The sequence below is a fragment of the Trachurus japonicus genome, unplaced genomic scaffold, assembly GCF_045865225.1.
Source record: "Trachurus japonicus isolate A0001 unplaced genomic scaffold, Traja_1.0 AP029860.1".
NCBI lineage: Eukaryota > Metazoa > Chordata > Actinopteri > Carangiformes > Carangidae > Trachurus > Trachurus japonicus.
In genome coordinates this window covers 26055-48074 of record NW_028219993.1, presented here as the reverse complement: position 1 = coordinate 48074, position 22020 = coordinate 26055, and the positions used below count along the sequence as shown (strand labels likewise).

Genomic DNA, 22020 nt, shown 5'->3' with positions numbered 1-22020 from the left:
CCCTCTGACCCCCCACCCCCAGTGTCACCAAGTAAGCAAGGTCTCTAGAAAAAGTGTGTTTTTACTGCCCAATGTTTTAATGTAGTGAAGGTGTGGAGGCTGATGCACACCTAAAAAAACTTGAAAAACAGGTGCGTTGGAGCATAGGTTAGGAGTGAACAAAGGAAAAAAGGGTCTCCCGCACACTGTCAAGTCACTTGCAAAAGACTTTAATAAAACAAACAACGTTTCGGTCCACAGGACCTTTTTCAAGCAGAGATTTAATGTAATAATGAAACTCAAAGTCAATACATGAAATATTTCAAAGGTCTTTGTTAATTTAAGCCATCACTGATGGTTGTGGGATGTTTACTTCTGGAGTTATAAAGCTTCAAAATAACAATATAAAACAGGAAAAATAGGTCAAATTCATGTTTGCATAGGTTTTGGACACCAGTCAGTCAGTTTGAAGGGAGCTCTTTCACGGGCGACATGGACTGTTGTAAACTGATCAAACTTAAAGTGAAGGATAAAAGATGTGACTGTTGACTGTAACTTAATCATGGTGTAAATCCTGAAGATTTTAAATTGAATTTCAAAGACAGAAACTAACAACAACAACAACAACAAAAACAGTTTTGCAAGAAAGAGCTATGACGCAACTTGAAAGAAGAAAATAATCATACCTCTCTCTCTGGTCTGTAGAAAAGAAGCATTAGATTTTGGGAGGTGATGAGTCACAAACTCTTCAGGCAGTGATGTCATACATGATGTCATATCCTGACAGGTTCACCTGTTCACAAACAGTTTCTCTTCACTGCTGCACTTTACATTTTATTTTACTTCCACAGTCATCAGCCATGGAAACAGCGACAGATCAAACTCCCCTCAGAGTCTCCAGTCGAAAGTCTGGACTCCCCACAAGATCACGAAGCTGCTGCAGGTCTGAAGAGCTCAGTTTGTTTCCATCCAGGCGCAGTTCTCTCAGGTGAGAGGGGTTGGACTTCAGAGCTGAGACCAGAGAAGAACAGCTGATCCCTGTCAGACTGCAGTTCCACAATCTGAATAAAGAATAAAATAAAATCAGATGAGTCCTGATCAGTGGTCAGTGTCTAAAATGAGTAGAGACACTTTGTCCTTCTGTTATTGTGGATCATCATCATGTGGCCTTATACACACATCATCCACATGTCAGCACAGATTCATCAGCTGCTGCTGACCTCAGGTCAGTCTGTCAATATACAATCACAACTTAAGGTCTTTCTTGATCCTGGTCACATGCACGCACGCACACACACACTATCATACAATAAATATCTGATCAGACCTGTTGAACTAAACACTGACTACAACACTGTGATTCAGGACTGGATCAAAGTTTAAAAATCCAGACCTGATCCAGGACTAAGGGCGTGTTTCCACTGCAGGAACTTCCCCAGCAGGGCCATTTACAGGAACTTTTATGGGGCCGAAAGGAGTCCCTGTCTGGGAGTAGGTACTTAGATCGGTCCCAAAAAACTCCTGGGTGGGGCTTGAGATTTACTCTGTGCTGACTGGTCAAACTCAGAGTGGGGCGTGACGCCAAGAGATAGCCACGAAATAAGCCACATCTTAAAAACTTAGCGTTATTAAAACAGGGGGAAAAAAGAGAGAATAAATCAGTAAGAGACGCATGGGAGTAGCAGTATTAAAAAAAAATAGTATAACAAATACTCGATTGCACGGTTACCTGACTATTAAGACAGCAAATAAAACCCAGCTTTATTAGAAAGCGTCTATACTACTGGAAAAAACAAAAACAAGAGCAGTCTGCTGTGGAGACACTGCCGCCGAGTGAGAGGACAGTTCCTGTAGAAGTTCTTACCCCCTCCCTTTACCAGTAACTCCTGCAGTGGAAACACATCTTAATGTCTTTGTTGATCCTGGTCTCACACACACACACACACACATCGCGCACCTATCAACTGGACGTGTCACACCCGCACGTGCAGCAGACAGCGCCTGACGTGTTTCTTCTGACGTGTTTCGCCTGACGTGTCTCTTTAGCGCTGTCAACACGTCACAGTTTTAATATTTTGTTCATGCAAGAAAGTCACCGTTTAATCAAGAGTCTGTGGTCAGTTCATAACGTTTGTTAGGAACTTGCACCGATGTCTGTTCTGGGAGAAGTGCAGAGTCTGTGTGAGCCCCGACCGGGGACCAGGGGAGGCGGCTGTCACAGCAGCAGCAGCCGCTCTACTGAGCTGATCTGCCGGGGCCGACCGTCCGTCCTCCCGTCGGAGAAAACGAGCCAAGTAACGTATCCGCATGCTTTTAGAGGTTTACCGCTGGCTTGTTAAATTATTTTGAAGAGATTAATGTTGGTCTCATTGATGAAATTTAACAACTGTGGCAGTGGCATTAGTTTGTTTGAATGAAAAGTGAGCAGGGCTTCTGGGCTACGGACTGAAATCACCACAGTTATGTAAATAAATAAATGTTTTTCAATGAACCGATCAGTCTAATAATTTTTATTTTGTTAAGTCAACATGGTTACTGTACTTGGGAAAGCTTATTACCACTTTATAACTTAAAATTGGTCGGTATTTCGTCAACGTAGCTCAGTAGTTTCTTGCTGTGCAGCCATAGAAACAGACGTGGTCCAGCGCCGCGGGAGGAATGTTTGGAACTATTGAGGGCTCCATAACCCGGAAGTCGGCCCGCCATTTTTTACAACGGAGTCCTATGGGAGTGTCGCCACTCTGTTATATCTATCGCTCTGGTGCCACGGTTACCCAGCCAAAGGAGACTGTCGTGTGGAATTGACGTCTGAACTACGTCGCCTCACCTATGTGTTGATAAGTACGTCGCCTAACCTACGTGTTGATAAGTAGCCTACGTCGCCTCACCTACGCCGCCGCCCCTAGAGTGCCTAGAGAGTGCGGCTAGAGTGCCTCTCTAGGCACTCTAGCCGCCCCCACCCCCCATCCCTCCTCCCCTCCTCCCCACCACACACACACACACCTGCAGTTTGTAAAAAGTAGCTACTACTGCCTAAGCTGCACAAAGCACCGTCAGTGCATATAAAACACAGCTTAGGCCTAAGAAAAACAAAAAGTGAATCCAATATTGAAAGACTGGAATTCACTCAATTACTGTAAATTGGGGAAAGTGACGATGAGGGGATCGACGTAGCCTACTTTTTTTTCTTCCAACTTTATTGAACAACAGACAATTCAGACATTCCAGCTCACGTGTCAGTACAATAGCTAGATTTACACATGACAGCATAAGAGTTAACTAAAGAGAGAACAATAGAATTAACAATAAAAAAAAAATACATTTCTTGGTGACAGAGCTTGTAATCAATAATGTTCTTGTTATGATGTTTAAGTTCTATGATTTCAGCCCAGAGGAGTGCAATTGTTTTAATGGAGAGAGTATGAGTGATATAAAAAAAAAAGCACGATCGCAGCCTGAAGCAACAGTGTTGCTGCAAATACGAGAGGAGGCTGCTTTTAATTTTTCTGACAGCTCTTGCGCTACTTTTAAATATGAAGCTTTATCCATTTAAACTAGGAGCAACATCAACTGTCATTTTAAATTGTGTTTTATATTGTTAAATATTTAACTGATCGCAATTATAACACGAGTGTGTGTTTTATTGAAAGCGAGGCTGGATAGGTTACAGTGAGGTTTTTTTTAGGTGCTGCTGCAGCTAGGTACAAGCAAATCTCATAAACAAAGACCTTTTTAAATGTGAAAACAGCGGAAACTTATTCAAGATTTGAGTTTGGGCAACACTGAAATATAGGCTAACAGGCGACACATCGGAATTAATTTATTCACGGCCACATTAAGTTAAATTATTAACTTTACCGATTATCCATCTGATTATCCGTCCTGCTGCGAGCGAACAACTTCTATCAGTGGTGACTGTATATAAAAGTAAAATATAGGCTATAGCTAATGACCTCTGACGCTCAGGTCAACGGGTGAGGAGAACATCTGTAGGCGGAGACAACTCTCGGCAGAGACGCTCAGAGAGAAAGTCAGCAGCAGCGATCAGCTGATCTCTCCCTCTGTACAGACGCTCCGTTCTGATCCAGCTCCACTGGACTTTCAAAGTAAAGGTGACGCAGCTGTAAATGAGTTAATGGTGAAACAGCGGCGCCCTTATATCCGATTTGATACTTGATCTAAAGAAGCTCTGTCTGACCAGATTGGGAGGGGGGGGGGGTTACAATAGCCTATCCTCCAGTCTTTAGCCGGTCGCTGCGGAGCATCATTAAAAAAAAAAAGAAAAAAAAAGCGCTGGTCACGGTGGAGCTGAGAAGAGCGGAGTTGCACTGCTGCAGCTGATCAGCTGACATGTGGTCAAGACACAGACTTGTCCAGGACTTCAAACTCAGAGCTTTCTGTCTTCAGACTGTCCTGACCTGTCCCTCGACATCACACAGGGACAAATCACTTTATGCTGTGATTTAAGTAGGCTATTAAATACAGTAGCCTAGGCTAATCATCATAATAGTGTAGGCTACTGGCACGAAAAACCATTTCTATTCTCACTGTTCTCAGGTCAAATATGCTTAATTTCGATTAATTAGCCTAATTACAAAGCCTCTAATTAATTAGATTAAATCGAGTCCAGGCCCTATAATATTGTCCTATAATTCCTACTGACGACGACTGCAGTGAAGTTAGTTTGAAGTTGGATATTTGACAGACATTCGCTCACTCACTCGCTTCTCAATACATTAAAAATCCATATAAAATATAAGATGTGTTCAAATGCAATAAAAACAGGTGTGTGTCATAGAGGAGGCTTAGCTCTACCATCCTGTGTTGATTTTGAGTCAACAACAGGTCACATGACCTGGGAGTTATTGAGCTCTAATGCTCATATTTACAGTAGGCTATAAAATAAATCAAAAATCCATATAAAATATTACATTTGTTTAAATGCAATAAAAACAGGTGTGTGTCATAGAGGAGGCTTAGCTCTACCATCCTGTGTTGATTTTGAGCCAACAGGTCACATGACCTGGGAGTTATTGAGCTATAATGCTCATATTTACTGTATAAAATACATTAAAAATTCATTTAAAATAGTAAATGTGTTTAAATGCAATAAAAACAGGTGTGTGTCATAGAGGAGGCTCACCTCTGCCATTCTGTGTTGATTTTGAGCCAACAGGTCACATGAATTTTTTATATATTTTATACAGTAAATATGGGCGTTAGAGCTCAATAACTCCTAGGTCATGTGACCTGTTGACTCAAAATCAACACAGGACAGAAGATCCAAGTCTCATCTATGACACTCACCTGTTTTAATAGCATTTAAACACAAATAATATTTTATATGAATTTTGTATGTATTTTATACAGTAAATATGAGCATTATAGCTCAATAACTCCTAGGTCATGTGACCTGTTGACTCAAAATCAACACAGGAGGGTAGAGCTAAGCCTCCTCTATGACACATACCTGTTTTTATTGTATTTGAACACATCTTATATTTTCTATGAATTTTTAATGTATTGAGATGGAGCGAATGTCTGTCAAATATCCAACTTAAAACTAACTTCACTGCAGTCTGACGACGGCGTAGTAGCGACGACGTGTGTTTCACACGTCGTTTCACACGTTTGTGGTGACGACGTACTTAGTTCAGACGTCCAGAGCAGGCGTAAATTTGTTGGTAATTCTAACATACGCCGCCGTTATGTCGCCGCCGTCACACGTTCCTTCAGTGCACTCGCCGTGACGTCGCCGCCGGTCTCTCATCTGCTGTCCCATCCACTCCCATTCAAAAATCCACACGTTCTGACGGCGACGGGAGGGGAGGTTGCTCCTTCTCCTTCTCTTGGTAATCCTTGATTTGGCACAATAAACTCGCCATACGCCGCCGGAAGTTGATCTGCCCGGTGCGCACGTGTAACGTGACGCGTAGTGTAGGCTGTTCTGTGTTCCATTTTCATCCAGTAGATGGTGCAATCAATCCAATACGAGATACAGATATATAGGCTGTTGCATGACATGATTTATTTGTTCAATAAAGACAGAGAGAATAATCCTGTCCCAGCTGGCCACAGCGGCCGGCCGGAGCCACTCTCTCCACACCTTGCGTCTGAGCCGCCGTGGACCGTGGTCCATGCCATCCCTCCACCAGAGTTCCCCGGGTCACGCTGCTGCTCCGCCCCGCCAGTGGCGTCCCTAGGCTAAAACATTCGGGGCTAAAGCCCCGGATGTTTTTTAATTAGCCCCGAATATTAATTTTCAAAAAAAAAAAAAAATTTTTTTTTTTTTTTTAAGATCACATCCTCAAACTACGGTTATCTTATGTTGATGCTTCGATAAAACAGTGTTTTTGGACAGGTTTGAGTAACAATTAATTATATTTTTAAAAAGCCACTACTTTGGCTTTGGCACACAAGTGGTTAACACCTCCAGGTCGCACTTGACGTCATCAAAGATATTCAATAAATGGAAAGATACTCCATGAGCGGCTGCTCCAATGATATGAAATGGTATACACTTCCTGTCTCTCTAAGTGGGCGTGGCCAACCGTCACCCCACCTCGTCTGTGAACGTGTGTGTGGATTTATACAATTTTTAGGTAGATGAAAGTGAGATATTTATATTTTCTTATGATAACATTAAATATTTACACTACTAACAGTAATATTTAGCATGCCAAAAATAATTTAAATCATTTTCACGGGAGTTCGCGGCCGTTTGTTTGACGTTGCCTAGGAGATCTGTGCCAAATCTCGCGAGAGTGTGTCGTAGAGACAGAGACTGGTCTTGAACAAAGTGGATTTTCTCCGGATCTCTCCATCTGAAAATTACCATTTTGGTGTCAAACTGTTCAGAAGAGATGTGGCTTGTGAAAAATGAGTCCAAAATTTGCTTCAGTGACCGTGGGGAGAAAGGCCCGACCATAATCGGTGTTCACATTAAATTGTCCCATAGGAATCAATACACTCCAAGCTGCCTCTGGTCTCTCTAAAGGGGCGTGGCCGTGCAGAAGCCCACGTGACATGCATACAGGAAGCTGACTCGTCATGAAAGGTCTTGGTTTATAAACCGTCTTTGACGTCATTCACCCAAAACAGCGGCGCATTTAACTTGACAACAAATACCTGACAGCAGGCAGGTTTGACAACAGCAAGCTGCAGCTGTCTTTTAGTAGCTAGTAGCAGCTAAAGTGTATCAAGATGCCACAAAAAAGATTTCCATGTTTTCCCCCAAAGGTGGTCAGCAATCAAAAAGGTAATGGGAATAGAAATTATGTAAAAATGTATAATTTCGAAAAGAGTGTTGCAGCTGGAACTACAAGAGGGTAGTAGCTAACGTTAGCTAGCTAGCAGCTAGTTGATATTGCTCTGGTTGATATTACATGAGAAAAAAAGCTGTAATTATTGGCATCTGTAAATGCAATTGTAGGGTGTGAGAATTGTGTACCTAGAAATAACTAAGTTTGGGCTTCTTCTAGAGGGGAAAGTTGCTGAAGTTAATGTGCTATAACATCGAACCATCTTGTTTATTTTCTTTTTCATGCATGATAGCAGCTAGTTAGCAGACAGGGATCCCGCACAGCCTGCCTCTTTTACTGTAGCTGCTAATGTGTTAAATGGAAACACAATGTGTTGTTACGTAGCTAGCTAATGTCAGTACATAGAACTAAATTCAAAATGGGTCATTCATTTGATGATCTGTGGATTGCATCGTTTTCACCTTTTTCACCAATGATGGAGAATGTCTCTATGCCTAAAAATTTCGGCGCGCGCTCTGCGCGCGCATATATTGCATGTGTCACTCTTCCGGGCTAAGCCCCGGATGTGTCAAAATCCTAGAGACGCCCCTGCGCCCCGCTGACCAGGCAGCTCACAGCGGCCTCTTCCTCCAGCGCTCCACAGCGGCAGTGGCGGCTGCGGTGACGTCCCCGGTCTGGGACGGAGCGATCCGCTGTAGGAGGAGGCCGCTGCGAGCTGCCTGTCCGCGGGGCGGATCAGCAGCGTGACCCGGGGAACTCTGGTGGAGGGATGGCATGGACCACGGAGCTCCGGCCGGGGGGACGCAAGCGTGGGGTGTGGAGAGAGTTGCTCCGGGACCTGGCCGCTGTGGAGCGAAGTTTCCAAATATCATAATATCAAAACAATACAAAAAGTCAAAGAAAAAAAAAAAAAAGTCAAGACTTTTCCACGTTATTCTGTTTTTATTTCAAAACAGAGTAACAGAAAAACAACGTTGTTGTTGTGACAACTGCTGGGACAGCTGGAGATGTGCCTTAGGTTTGTGCACCTGAATAGCTGCAACACACTCCCGGCCACTGCAGTGAAGTTAGTTTTAAGTTGGATATTTGACAGACATTCACTCCTTCTCAATACATTAAAAATTCATAGAAAATATAAGATGTGTTCAAATACAATAAAAACAGGTGCGTGTCATAGAGGAGGCTTAGCTCTACCATCTTGTGTTGATTTTGAGTCAACAGGTCACATGACCTGGGAGTTATTGAGCTATAATGCTCATATTTACTGTATAAAATACATACAAAATTCATATAAAATATTAAATGTGTTTAAATGCAATTAAAACAGGTGCGTGTCATAGAGGAGACTTGGATCTTCTCTCCTGTGTTGATTTTGAGTCAACAGGTCACATGACCTGGGAGTTATTGAGCTCTAACGCCCATATTTACTGTATAAGATACATAAAAAATTCATGTGACCTGTTGGCTCAAAATCAACACAGGATGGCAGAGGTGAGCCTCCTCTATGACACACACCTGTTTTTATTGAATTTAAACACATGTAGTATTTTCAAAAAATCTTCAAACAAAGGAGCGCTACGTGGACTCGTTGTTTAAAAAGAGGTGCTCTTTGGAAAGGGATCAATGATGTGAGAAAACAAAAGAAAAATTCCAAGGCACTCTCTTACCTATAAAATGCCTTTATTAAATTATGGCATGGTCAACATGACAATTAAAAACTCCGACGCGTTTCGGCGTCTAGCCTTCATCAGGGAGTCAAATGGAGTGGGACAGGAACAATGGTTCTTTTATACAAGTGTTTGTCCAATGACAAGTGTCCACCTGGTTACCACAGCCCAGAGTGGGTGTGGTCATCAGCCCATTAAAGGGACATATCCATGGCCCAGGCCTCAACTAAGCTGAATGAAAGAATAAAGGAAAACAATCAGTGATATGTACAAAATAAACATGCCAACAGATACCAAAGAGAAAACATTGGATATCAAATAAGATACAACAAAACAATCAAACAGCATAAGATAAAACAAATACAATACAATAATAAGCAGACAGAAACCAGAGAAAAACTAGAGAACATAACAAACTCACAAGAAAACAGTGAAGTCTAAGTCCTCATTCAGGCCTGGATGTTTTGTAGCCTGCAACTTGTATCTGTTGGCATGTTTATTTTGTACATATCACTGATTGTTTTCCTTTATTCTTTCATTCAGCTTAGTTGAGGCCTGGGCCATGGATATGTCCCTTTAATGGGCTGATGACCACACCCACTCTGGGCTGTGGTAACCAGGTGGACACTTGTCATTGGACAAACACTTGTATAAAAGAACCATTGTTCCTGTCCCACTCCATTTGACTCCCTGATGAAGGCTAGACGCCGAAACGCGTCGGAGTTTTTAATTGTCATGTTGACCATGCCATAATTTAATAAAGGCATTTTATAGGTAAGAGAGTGCCTTGGAATTTTTCTTTTGTTTTCTCACATGTAGTATTTTATATGAATTTTTGATTTATTTTATACTGTAAATATGAGCATTATAGCTCAATAACTCCCAGGTCATGTGACCTGTTGGCTCAAAATCAACATAGGATGGTAGAGCTAAGCCTCCTGTTTTTATTGCATTTGAACACATCTTATATTTTCTATGAATTTTTAATGTATTGAGAAGCGAGTGAGTGAGCGAATGTCTGTCAAATATCCAACTTCAAACTAACTTAACTGCAGTCTCCCGGCCGAGTTTTTTTTTTTTTTTTTTTTTTTACACTTTATTAATAATTATATAGGTACTGCAACAAAACTGTCGAGCCATCAGGAAGGTTGAAATTGAAATATCAATGCAGAATCAGTGTCAACCATGTAGCATAAAAAGACATGACATCACTGAGCCTCCTCCTGTCTATATTATCTCATGGGTCTTTTCCTTCCTCCTCCTCCTTCTTCTCCTCCTCCTCCTCCTCCTCCTTCTGCTTCTTCTTCTTCTTCTTTTGAATTTCCGGTCCGGCAGGCGAAGTCTGGCTCACTGCTGCCTCCCCTGGTTGACTAAAATGAAAAGGCCAACTACACTACACGATATGTTACGCGGAGTGGTGCGCATGGTGCAGATCAACTTCCTGCTGCGCAGCAACAAAATCTGCGACCGCACGTGTGTGTGAACGCGTAACATAATTTGTCAAACAGTGACTGACAGACGTGCACACGCTGCTTCATACGTACGCAGCTTTTGTCACGCGTGAAATACAACCTGCGCGTAACAACGCACGCACGCACGCACACGTAACAAAGTAACCATGCGTGCACACACACGTCGCTGTGCGTCTTTCCAGTTGTTTTGACATCGATTTCACCCCGCACACGGACACACACACACAGACACACACACACCTGAAGTGATCAGACTATTGATTATCAATGAGGACTAAAGTGAAATGAGTAGAAAGCGAAGAATCATTCTCAGTGCGAGAAGAACAACTGGAAACATGAGACAACAACTATTTCAAACGTCCTTCATTCATTAAATCAAAGTCAATGATTCAAGTTCTGAGTGAAGATCAATCAGGTTCAGTTGTGGATCAAAGATCTAAGATCTACAACAGTAACAGTCAGTGAACTCACATCAGAGTCTCCAGTCTACAGTCTGGACTCTCCAGAAAACCACTCAGATCCTTCACTCCTGAATCCTGCAGGTCGCTGAGGCCCAGGTCCAGTTCTCTCAGGTGGGAGGGGTTGGACTTCAGAGCTGAGACCAGAGAAGACCAGCTGATCTCTGACAAACTGCAGCCCTCCAATCTGAATAAAGAATAAAATAAAATCAGATGAGTCCTGATCAATGTCTAAAAAGAGTAGAGAGACTTTGTCCTTCTGTTATTGTGGATAATCATCATGTGGCTGTCTACACACATCATCCACATGTCAGCATAAATTCATCAGCTGCTGCTGGTCAGTCTGTCAATATACAATCAATATCTCACACTTTAAGGTCTTTCTTGATCCTGGTCACACACACACACACACACACACACACACCTGAAGTGATCAGACTATTGATTATTGATGAGGACAGAAGTGAATTGAGCAGAAAGTGAAGAGTCATTCTCAGCATGAGAGAAGAACAACTGGAAACATGAGACAACAACTATTTCAAACGTCCTTCATTCATTAAATCAAAGTGAATGATTCAAGTTCTGAGTGAAGATCAATCAGGTTCAGTTGTGGATCAAAGATCTCAGATCTACAACAGTAACAGTCAGTGAACTGACCTCAGAGTCTCCAGTCTACAATCTGGACTCTCCAGAAAACCACTCAGATTCTTCACTGCTGAATCCTGCAGGTCGTTGTCACTCAGGTCCAGTTCTCTCAGGTGGGAGGGGTTGGACTTCAGAGCTGAGCCCAGAGAAGACCAGCTGATCTCTGACAAACTGCAGCTCCACAATCTGAATAAAGAATAAAAGAAGTGAGTTGAGGACAAAGTTCCTTGTTGACAGCGTTCAGTGTCTCATCATCTGTTCAGAGCTGAAGAAGCTTCAGAAAGAACAAGTTCAGAAAGTGAAAGTAAAACAGCTGAAGCAACAGGAAGCAGGTTAAAACAGTCACATAAAACATTCATCTTGAATGCCCAAGATTTATGGAGCTAAATCGGGGTCAAATGTTTTGTACTTGAGGCGGGGGCGGGGAATATCGCTACATTTGTATTTTTTTAAGACGTTAGTTTAGGCAGCAGCTCTTTGTTGTTAGGGCGGCCGCCTTAACAGGAAAGCGCTGCGGGAAACCCTGTGTTAATTTGTAGACAGGAGGAGGAGAGATGACAGGAAGAGGCTAGAGTGAGAGAGGTGACCGAGGGCGAGTCTCCTGTTTGTGTGTTCTCATCAAGATTCACTGAAGTTGTGTCTTCTCTGGATGATCACCACTGATGATCTTAAAGATGAGGTTAATCTAATAAGATGTGTGTAGTTCTTTACAGATGTAGCCTCTCAATGTTGCTGTCAAAATTCACCAGATTTAAAGCAGAAGTAAACGATCCGGTCGTTTTGGCTAATGCTGCGTTCCAGGCAGGCTTTTGAAACCGTAAATTACAGCTTCAAGTCACAACTTACGACTTAGTAGCGTTTCAGGCAACCCACTCGTGTTTTTCCGACCTGTTTTACCGGTGAAAGTCACTATAACGGCCACTCGTAACTTCTGACCGGTGAACTCGTACCAGATCGAACTGGTACGACTTCACAGGTCGGAAAAACACGAGTTACGTGTTGCCTTGAACGCACCATAACGTATTGTCAGCCGACGGAGTTAGCAGCCCCCGCCCTCGTCATGGATCTATTGGTCCTCGTCCCTACGTCACCACATTCAGGCGCATCCCTTGGCTGCACACACAGCCCTTCATGCCGTTCTCTCTCCTCATTGGAGAAAACCTGTAGGATACGATAAATGTTTTCTCCTCGGCTCAGAGCAGAGCAGAGGGACTGAGAGACCCGTGTTTCGGTCCAAACACTCTATGTAATTGATTGCTGTCGGAAGATATAACTATTTAAGACTTATATTAACACAAAAATATTGCTTACTTCTGCTTTAAGCCTTTTAATATATAATTAACAAAAAATTCTGACACCTGAAAATCCTTAGTCGAGGAGGACACTCCTAAGAAACAGTGACTGGACTAAAACCAGAGAAGAAGAAAACACACGTCACCATGACGACCCTCAGTGTGGATCAGTTAATATCAGCCTCATGTCTGCAGCTCAGCATCAACACAACATTCACCTCACATTCATCTGAACACAGAAATAAAACAGAGGCTGACCTCAGAGTCTCCAGTCTACAGTCTGGACTCTCCAGAAAACCACTCAGATCCTTTGCTGCTGAATCCTGCAGCTTGTTTCCACCCAGCTCCAAGTGTCTCAGGTGGGAGGGGTTGGACTTCAGAGCTGAGACCAGAGAAGAACAGCTGATCTCTGACAAACTGCAGCACTCCAATCTGAATAAAGAATAAAAGAAGTGAGTTGAGGACAAAGTTCCTTGTTGACAGCGTTCAGTGTCTCATCATCTGTTCAGAGCTGAAGAAGCTTCAGAAAGAACAAGTTCAGAAAGTGAAAGTAAAACAGCTGAAGCAACAGGAAGCAGGTTAAAACAGTCACATAAAACATTCATCTTGAATGCCCAAGATTTATGGAGCTAAATCGGGGTCAAATGTTTTGTACTTGAAAAAGTAAAATTTGAAACTCAAATTTCAAGTTTTGATCTTGAATTTTGAAAAATACATCAACATCAAAATAAAAAATAAATGTACAAAAAAAAATTCAGGTTAAATATAGTTATAATCAACAACTAAATTATTTGTTTTCATTTTTCACTTTCATATGTTTTGGTATTTGGGATCATATTTCTTTCAGTTGCATGTTTTATCTTTTCAGATTCAGATCTTAGTTTTTTTTTTACAGTTTCAAATCTTTTGTTCAGTTTCAGATCTTTCTTTTTCAGATTCAGAATTTTTTTTTTTCAGTTTCAGGCCCCGTCCAGACGAATACGCGGCTTCACCGAATCCGATCTTTTTCTTAATCGTTTTGAAAAAAATCTTCGTAAACACGGCATCGTTTTCAGAAATATCTGCGTCCACACGATCACCTGAAAACGACCCAAAACGCTGTAGTACCTACATACTGCCGGCGTGTGTGTGGAGTGTGTGTGTCGCTGCAGCGCTGCCTGCATCACATAAACACTTAAAACAGCTGAAGAAGACGGGAAGTCCCCGCTGTAATTCAATAGAAGAAGTCCCCCGCTGTATTCAAACTTTTTTTTTTACAGTCTATGATTCAAACTCAAACATGGGATTAAATGTTGACAGGGAGTCGTGTCAGAGTAAATATGATGATCAGTGATGATTAAACAGGTGTGATTCAGCCGCAGCGTCTGAGCGACCTGACGGTAGTCGGCCGAGGCTGTCAGTGTGCAGCTGCTGCAGCGGTGTGTGTGTCTCAGGTTACAGGTAGAGCGGCGGGGGGCATGACATCATCGTTTCTGAAAAAATCCGTATTGGCCGTCCAGACGAAAACGCTGGGGCGGCGTTTTCAAATTTTCCCACTCTGGGACCCGTTTTCAAAAAATACCGTTTTCACCCCCTGAAAACGCCGGATCCGTGTGGACGCGAGGCCAATCCGATAAAGTATTTATCCGGATTCGAAAAAAACGGCTTCGTCTGGACGGGGCCTCAGACTTTTGACCCTGATCTAGCGTTGGGGGCGTGACATCACCAGGGAGGGGCATGGCATCATGACAGACAGACAGGAATCTGAACAGATTCTGGACAGAAATGTTTGAAGCTCACATACGTGGTGTCAATGTAGACCCTGATCCTGTAGTTGCCATTTTTGCAACAACAACAACCTCAGAAGAACAATGTACTATTTCATAGTCAAAAGCCATAGCTTTTTAACACTGATAGATGACATGGATGGCAGTTTATTCTGTTGATGCGGATGTGTGTGTGTTTGTGGGCATACATGTTTGTGTGTGTGTGTGTGTGTGTGTGTGTTTGAGCATACTGTACATGTATGTGAATGTGTGTGCGTGAGAATATGAGTTGCAGGTGTTTATATTTAGGGTATATCTATGTGTGCGTGTGTGTATCTACATAGTGTATACAACTTTTTTCTATTTTTATTATTTTATTTATTTTTATGTAATTTTTTTCCTGTCTTGTGAGGGGGGTTGGGCGCGGTTAATTTGCTGTAAAATGTTAATTGTTCTGTAACCTGAAAAAAAGGCTATGACTAAAGTGCTTAAAATTAAAAAAAAAAACAGCCACATACGGAGAGAGAAAACAGCTCATTAATATTCATGAGAAGCTGCTGCAGCTTCAACACAGACGAAGTGACTCCGCCTCTTGAACTCTACCAGCTCCACCTGTGAGGACAAAGTAGAGACAAACTCCAACAGGTCCAGTCAGTGAACTCACCCCAGAGTCTCCAGTCTACAGTTTGGACTCTCCAGTCCAGCACACAGAGCCTTCACTGCTGAATCATCCAGGTCGTTTCTACTCAGGTCCAGTTCTGTCAGGTGGGAGGGGCTGGACTTCAGAGCTGAGGCCACAACTTCACAGTGACTCTCTGAGAGTCTACATTCAGGAAGTCTGTGAAGAGAGAAAATAAAATGTGTCAGAATAAAATCAGCTTTAAATTGTAGTAAAAACACAGTTGATCTATCTATGACAGGATGTGATATGATGAACATCTGAGGTTCAGCTAATATCTTCCCTGTCTGAGTTTGATATGAAACATGGCTGGTGGGTTCAAACCGAAAAACCAAAACATTGTTGTTTTTCCTTGAAAAGTGTCATATCAATAGTGGACTACTATATACACTATACATGTGGCAAGGTGAAGAGAGCCCGGGCGGGGATTGAACCCACACCTTCCAGGTAAGAGAGTCATGCGTGCTTGCCAGTCACCCAAAGGGACATCCCTTTGGCCAAGTAGCCAGGGCACACGATCACACAGCTAAATCAGACTGACACAGGATGCAGCTCATAACAAGTGTCAAGTCATTCACACACACACACACACACACACACACACACACACACACACACACACACACACACACACACACACACACACACACACACACACACACACACACACACACACAAACTCTAGAACCAGCTTCATGTGATTACAGTTACAGACACACACAAACTCTAGAACCAGCTTCAGTGATTACAGTTACAGACACACACAAACTCTAGAACCAGCTTCATGTGATTACAGTTACAGACACACACAGACTCTAGAACCAGCTTCAGTGATTACAGTTACAGACACACACAGACTCTAGAACCAGCTTCAGTGATTACAGTTACAGACACACACAGACTCTAGAACCAGCTTCATGTGATTACAGTTACAGACACACACAGACTCTAGAACCAGCTTCAGTGATTACAGTTACAGACACACACAGACTCTAGAACCAGCTTCAGTGATTACAGTTACAGACACACACAGACTCTAGAACCAGCTTCATGTGATTACAGTTACAGACACACACAGACTCTAGAACCAGCTTCATGTGATTACAGTTACAGACACACACAGACTCTAGAACCAGCTTCATGTGATTACAGTTACAGACACACACAGACTCTAGAACCAGCTTCATGTGATTACAGTTACAGACACACACAGACTCTAGAACCAGCTTCAGTGATTACAGTTACAGCAGGGTTGCCAACTTTTGGTCCTGGGCTGGAGTGAGATTCTGTTAGTTATGTTTATTGTAGTTTTGTAGAAAAAATTGTGATTTTAACATGTATTTGAAGCATTCTGGTGTACTCTGAGAAGAAAATAAAGGGAAAACACAACATTTGCTTCAGATAAGAGGGGGAAAAAGCAGATCTGTGGTTCCTATCATTGTATGGCTGGAGTGTATGAAACTGGTCTAGTGGGGAGCTGTGGCTTTTGGCCTGGACCAGCCTATTGAGCCTATTAATATATGAAAGGACAGAACAGACATGTCCTGTGATTTTCAGTCTTCTACTACAGCCTGATGATACAAGTCAGGTCCTGAAATGTGTGTTTCTCTTCTGTAATAAACATTCTACATACCCATTCGGAGTTTGCAGGTATGGCCCACGTGCATGCATGCGCAGTTGCGCACACACGTACACACAGACACACACACACACACACACACACCTGTTGCTGCGCTGTCTCTCTCTCCTCTGCTCTCTGGACTGAGCTGCCTGGCTGTACTTTTGTGCTACCCAGTCTGCATCTTGATGTTATAGTTTTCAGCGGACTGGCCCAACCAGCCCGACCGCAGGCGTCAGTTCGAGCCGCGTTCAGTCTGAAAACATAACTCGGTCAGGTCAGGTTGTGTCTCGGGCTTCGCTCTCTCCCTCTTTTTTTTGGCCATCGGATTCGGACCAAGTCGGGTCCAGGCTTCAGCACCGTGCTGCTGTTGGTGGTGGTGGGGGGGGGGGTCGCGGATCGACAACTCCCCGTCCTACTGTGCTGTGATCACAGGCTTGAGCAGCCGTCCAATCGACACGCGGATAAGCATCGCGCACACCCAATCAGAGAGCCTATTGATGAGTGCCAAAGCTTGCTTTAAAAAAATTTTTTTTTCCAAATCGCTTGATTTTGGCGTGAGAATTGTTTGAGTGGCGTGAGAGCGTGAGACAGGACCTAAAAGCGTGTGACACACGCCAGATGCGTGAGAGTTGGCAACCCTGAGTTACAGACACACACAAACTCTAGAAGCTTCATGTGATTACAGTTACAGACACACACAGACTCTAGAACCAGCTTCAGTGATTACAGTTACAGACACACACAAACTCTAGAAGCTTCATGTGATTACAGTTACAGACACACACAGACTCTAGAACCAGCTTCATGTGATTACAGTTACAGACACACACACACATCAAAACACACAGGGGGGGTTGCACAAAGGTTTGCACAGATAAGTCTTAAAATGTGTGCAACACCTTCTCATCACAATCCACGCCATCTAGGCTACAGTAGCCTACACAGATCAGCTGTTATTAAAATCCAACTCATCAACAACAGGATCACGATATTAGACCACCACAAACATTACACAACAAACAATTAATCCACACTCAAACCGAAGCAACAATAATGTTAACTGTACTCAACAAGCTATTACAAGGTATAGCCTACAACAGATATGACAGGCAACCTCCTGTGTGTGTGTGTGTGTGTGTGTGTGTGTGTGTGTGTGTGTGTGTGTGTGTGTGTGTGTGTGTGTGAATGTGTGTGTGCGTGTAAGAAAGAGAGGGGGAGAGAGAGAGAAAGTACATAAAACCTGCTAACTGTTAGCTACCGTAGCTCAGGCGCTGGTCTCCCGTCAGGTAAAAGCTGCTGTTTATTCCTCAAATGCAGTTAAAAAAGTTGTTGAGCCTCTCCGGTAGTGTTATCCATCACTGCTGTTGAAATACCCGCTAAACTGCTGGACGCAAAATCCGAGGGGGCGTCTGTTTGTTTACAATTCACAAAAGCAACGTGAATGTACGTGCCGCTCACACTTAGTGGAGTTACGCAATGAGGCAACGTAGCCTCCCTTGGCGTACAAGTCTGGGGGGAACAGATACACATTTTTTTTACAGTCTATGATACACACCGTATGGGCAGAGGCAGAGCAGCTCTGTGCCTCTCTGAAATACGAGATGGCAAGTGGCTTCTACGGCCGCTGCCTGGCCGGAGGTAAACTCATTGAGTCCCCTGACCGCACATCCCTGCTTGAGAGCAGTGTGTAGCCTATGTCTCTGTGTGTGTGCGCGTGCGTGATTGAATGAGTGAGACAACCTACAGTAACCCCCCCTCTCCGCCCCTTAGAATAAGTTTGTTGAAACATGTTAAGAGTTAGTTTTGTGTTAGTCCATGGAATAATATGCGGCCGCCTATTAACGCAGCCGCTCCGCTTTATTTATTTATTTATTTAGCCTATTCATTCATTTATTTATTTATTTGCGGCCGCGGCCGCCTATTGATGCAGCCGCTCCGCGCTCCACTTTATCTATTTGGTGGAGCCGCCTGCGGATTTGCCCACATTGCTGTTGCTGACGTGACAGTGACTGGACCATTCACCATTTATTCTTTGTTTTGTTTTCCTTTTTTTTTTTTGGGGGGGGGGGGGTTGGTTAAGTTTGAGTGCAGCATCGCCCTCACAGAGTCAGTCATCAGAGCCCTAACCAGGTCCTGAGCTCTCTGTGGGGCTGCTGAATGGGGTTTGTTATTTATTTGAGAAACAGCTTGGTTTATTAATTTGTGTATTGATTTGCTTTTGTTTAATTTGTATTTGAAGATTTAATTACTATGTTTGTTGTTTATTTTGGTTTATTTTTCATAATACTTTATTATTGATTTGGTTTATTCTTACTTTATTGTTGATTTTGGTGTGTGTGTGCAAGTGTGTGATACCAGCCGGACTTAGGCCATCTTAATTTTTCCCTCTCTCCCTGTGGACAGGTGCTGGGAGCCCAGCAGCGACCCAATCCCTGGTGGCGGCTTCTTCACTTCTCCATTGCGTGCGTCTGCAGAGTCATGGGTGATATTATTTTCTTGGTTTGTTTTCCTCCCCTCCTTGGTTCTTTTTGGACCGCCGTGGCTAGGCCAGCCCTGTCCATCCCCCCTTTTTTGGCCTAGTGTTTATTAATGAGAGACGCGCTGGTACATGAAATTTTAGAGAATAATATTGTACAAATAAATATATTTTTTCTACACCTGAACATGTCTCCTGCCCAGTGGTGATTCGAGCCTGCGTGACCTTTTAGCCTTCCTTATAAAGAGTAAGTATTTCCTGGAGCGAAATTCCCCAGGTGGCGTTGTTTGGCAACCACTCCACCCCGCCACATATATAATTATATAGGGCCCGACCGATATGGATTTTTTGGGGCCGATGCCGATTACGATTATTAGGGGGAAAAAAACCTGATAACCGATTAATCGGTCGATTATTATTATTTTTTTATTAAGTTTTAAAATTGTATTACTATAATAATAATATATTATATAATATATAAATTAGGGCTGCCTGGTCGACCAAAAAATCATTAGCCGACTGTAATATTTAGTAGTCAATGAGGAGCCATCTTGAATCAGACTGAACAGTGTTTACTAGTGCTGCTTCAACATATACAACACAGTCCTTGTAACCGTATAGCCCCACCTAGTGGTGACTCCAGTACTACAACATAATACATGACATCTCCCTTTCTTTAGCTTTTTTCTTTTTCTTTTTCACAGTTCTGCTCAATAAACAGGTTAGAACTTACAGACACATTTCTGCTTTCTTTACATTTTTTTTTTTTTTTTTAAACACACGCATTCTCAATAAACATATTTGAACATTACACAGTTTCTGCTATTATTCCCTGTACCTAAAAGGAACTCTAATAGGTCTACCAAAACGTGAAGTTCTTTCACGATGATCAGTGCTCACAGTCTCTGTTATCACTGATGACTTTGGTGTTTGCGGAGGAGACTTTGCAGGCATGATGTGACTTTCTTGGTAGTCCATCTGTCCTGGTTCAGTTCCTGCCGTCTGCTGTCCGCTTTCCATCAGTGGCAACGAATCGTGAACACTTTCCACAGTCTCATGTCGTGTTTGTTGTGGGGGACTTGACATTTCCTTGGTTTTCAGAATGTGTCTCCTGTTTCTTCTGTAGATTTGCTCGTTGTCAGTCTGTACAATGTACGACCTTGGCTGATCATGTCTCTTCAGTATGACAGCAGGTTGCCAATGTTTTTGCTGTCTGATTCTTACTCCTTCTCCTACGTCCACTAGAGGGAGTTTCCTTGTTCCACGGTCAAAGTAGCGTCTCTGCTTTTCTTGTCTGTTCATCAATCTGCTCCGTACATGTCTGTACACTCCTGGCTTTAACAGATTCCTTGACACAGGTATTTTTGATTTCAGCCTTCTTCCCATTAGGAGCTGTGCGGGGGAGTACCCCACCCCGTCCAATGGCGTGTTTCTGTACTCTAAAAGAGCAATGTAAGGGTCTCTGAAACTCTCCTGAGCTTTTTTTAGCAGATTTTTTACTGTTTGTATGGCTCTTTCGGCTTGTCCATTCGATTGTGGAAACTCTGGACTCGAGGTTGTGTGTTTGAACTCCCAGCTGGTCGCAAAGTCTTGCATTTCTGCACTTATCAGCTGAGTCCCATTGTCAGAAAACAGTTCATCAGGTACACCGTGTCTGGCAAAAATAGACTTGAGTGCTGTAATGATGTGTTTACTTGTAGTACCACTTAATTTTGAAATCTCTGGGTACTTTGAGTAATAGTCTACACACATGATGTACTCTGCGTTGTTGAAATGGAAAAGATCAATTCCAACTTTCGACCACGCTCTTGAAGGAACTGTATGTGGTATCAAGGGCTCTCTGGGATTGTTGTTTTTATGTTTGTTGCACACTGCACATTTCTGCACAACTTCTTCAATTTGTTTTGCCATTCCTGGCCAAAACAAGATGTCTCTTGCACGTTCCTTACTCTTCACTATTCCCATATGTGCCTCATGGATTTTTTCGAGCATCTCCTCTCTCATCTTTGTAGGAACAACCAATTTGGAATTTTTGAACAGTAGACCATCTGAGTACGTCAACTCCTCTCTGAAAGTCCAGTACTTCTGGATTGTCTTTGGAACCTGGCTCCGTGACTCAGGCCATCCATTTTGTACTGCTTGTCTTACAAGATTAAGTTCCTCATCCTCTTTTGTTGCATTTTTGAACTGCTGACTTTTTTCTTCTGACACAGGTAACTGTTTGACTACATAGCTCACATCCAGCTCGTCCTCCTGTCCGTCCTGTGTGTGGTGTCTCAAACTGGCTCTGCTTAATGCATCCGCAATGTGCATTTCTTTACCAGGCTTGTATGACACTTGCAGGCTGTATTTCTGTAGTCTCATTAACATTTTCTGAAGCCTCGCAGGAGCTTTGTGGAGTGGCTTTTTGAATATAGTCTCCGGCAACATGGAGAAATGTGGCGCATTTTACTTTCTCCGTCTTCTCTGCTATTCCGCTAGCGATGAGATATATGTCGAACTTTTGAATCCAGACTCTCCAGTTTTCAGACAGATTACCTTCTAGACTCAATGTTCCTGGAGGTTTTTGAAGTTCCATCTTTCATTTTCTGGGTTCTTTTTGTCTTTTAAATCTCGTTTCTGACACCATGTAATATTTAGTAGTCAATGAGGAGCCATCTTGAATCAGACTGAACAGTGTTTACTAGTGCTGCTTCAACATATACAACACAGTCCTTGTAACCG

The 22020-nt window shown here is 42.9% G+C and overlaps 1 protein-coding gene across 1 annotated transcript in view; it reads right to left on the bottom strand.

Annotated features, from left to right (window-relative positions):
• Positions 1-675: 675 nt before the first annotated feature.
• Positions 676-22020, bottom strand: part of LOC146960890 (uncharacterized) — a 33200-nt gene continuing 11855 nt past the window's right edge. Inside the window, exons 8-11 of the mRNA XM_085771963.1 lie at positions 15185-15358; positions 13034-13207; positions 10852-11025; positions 676-1040 (exon numbers count right to left, since the gene is read on the bottom strand). Of these exons, the coding sequence (XP_085628089.1) occupies positions 857-1040; positions 10852-11025; positions 13034-13207; positions 15185-15358 (706 nt within the window). The 3' untranslated portion in view covers positions 676-856. The remainder of the gene's footprint in view (positions 1041-10851; positions 11026-13033; positions 13208-15184; positions 15359-22020) is intronic.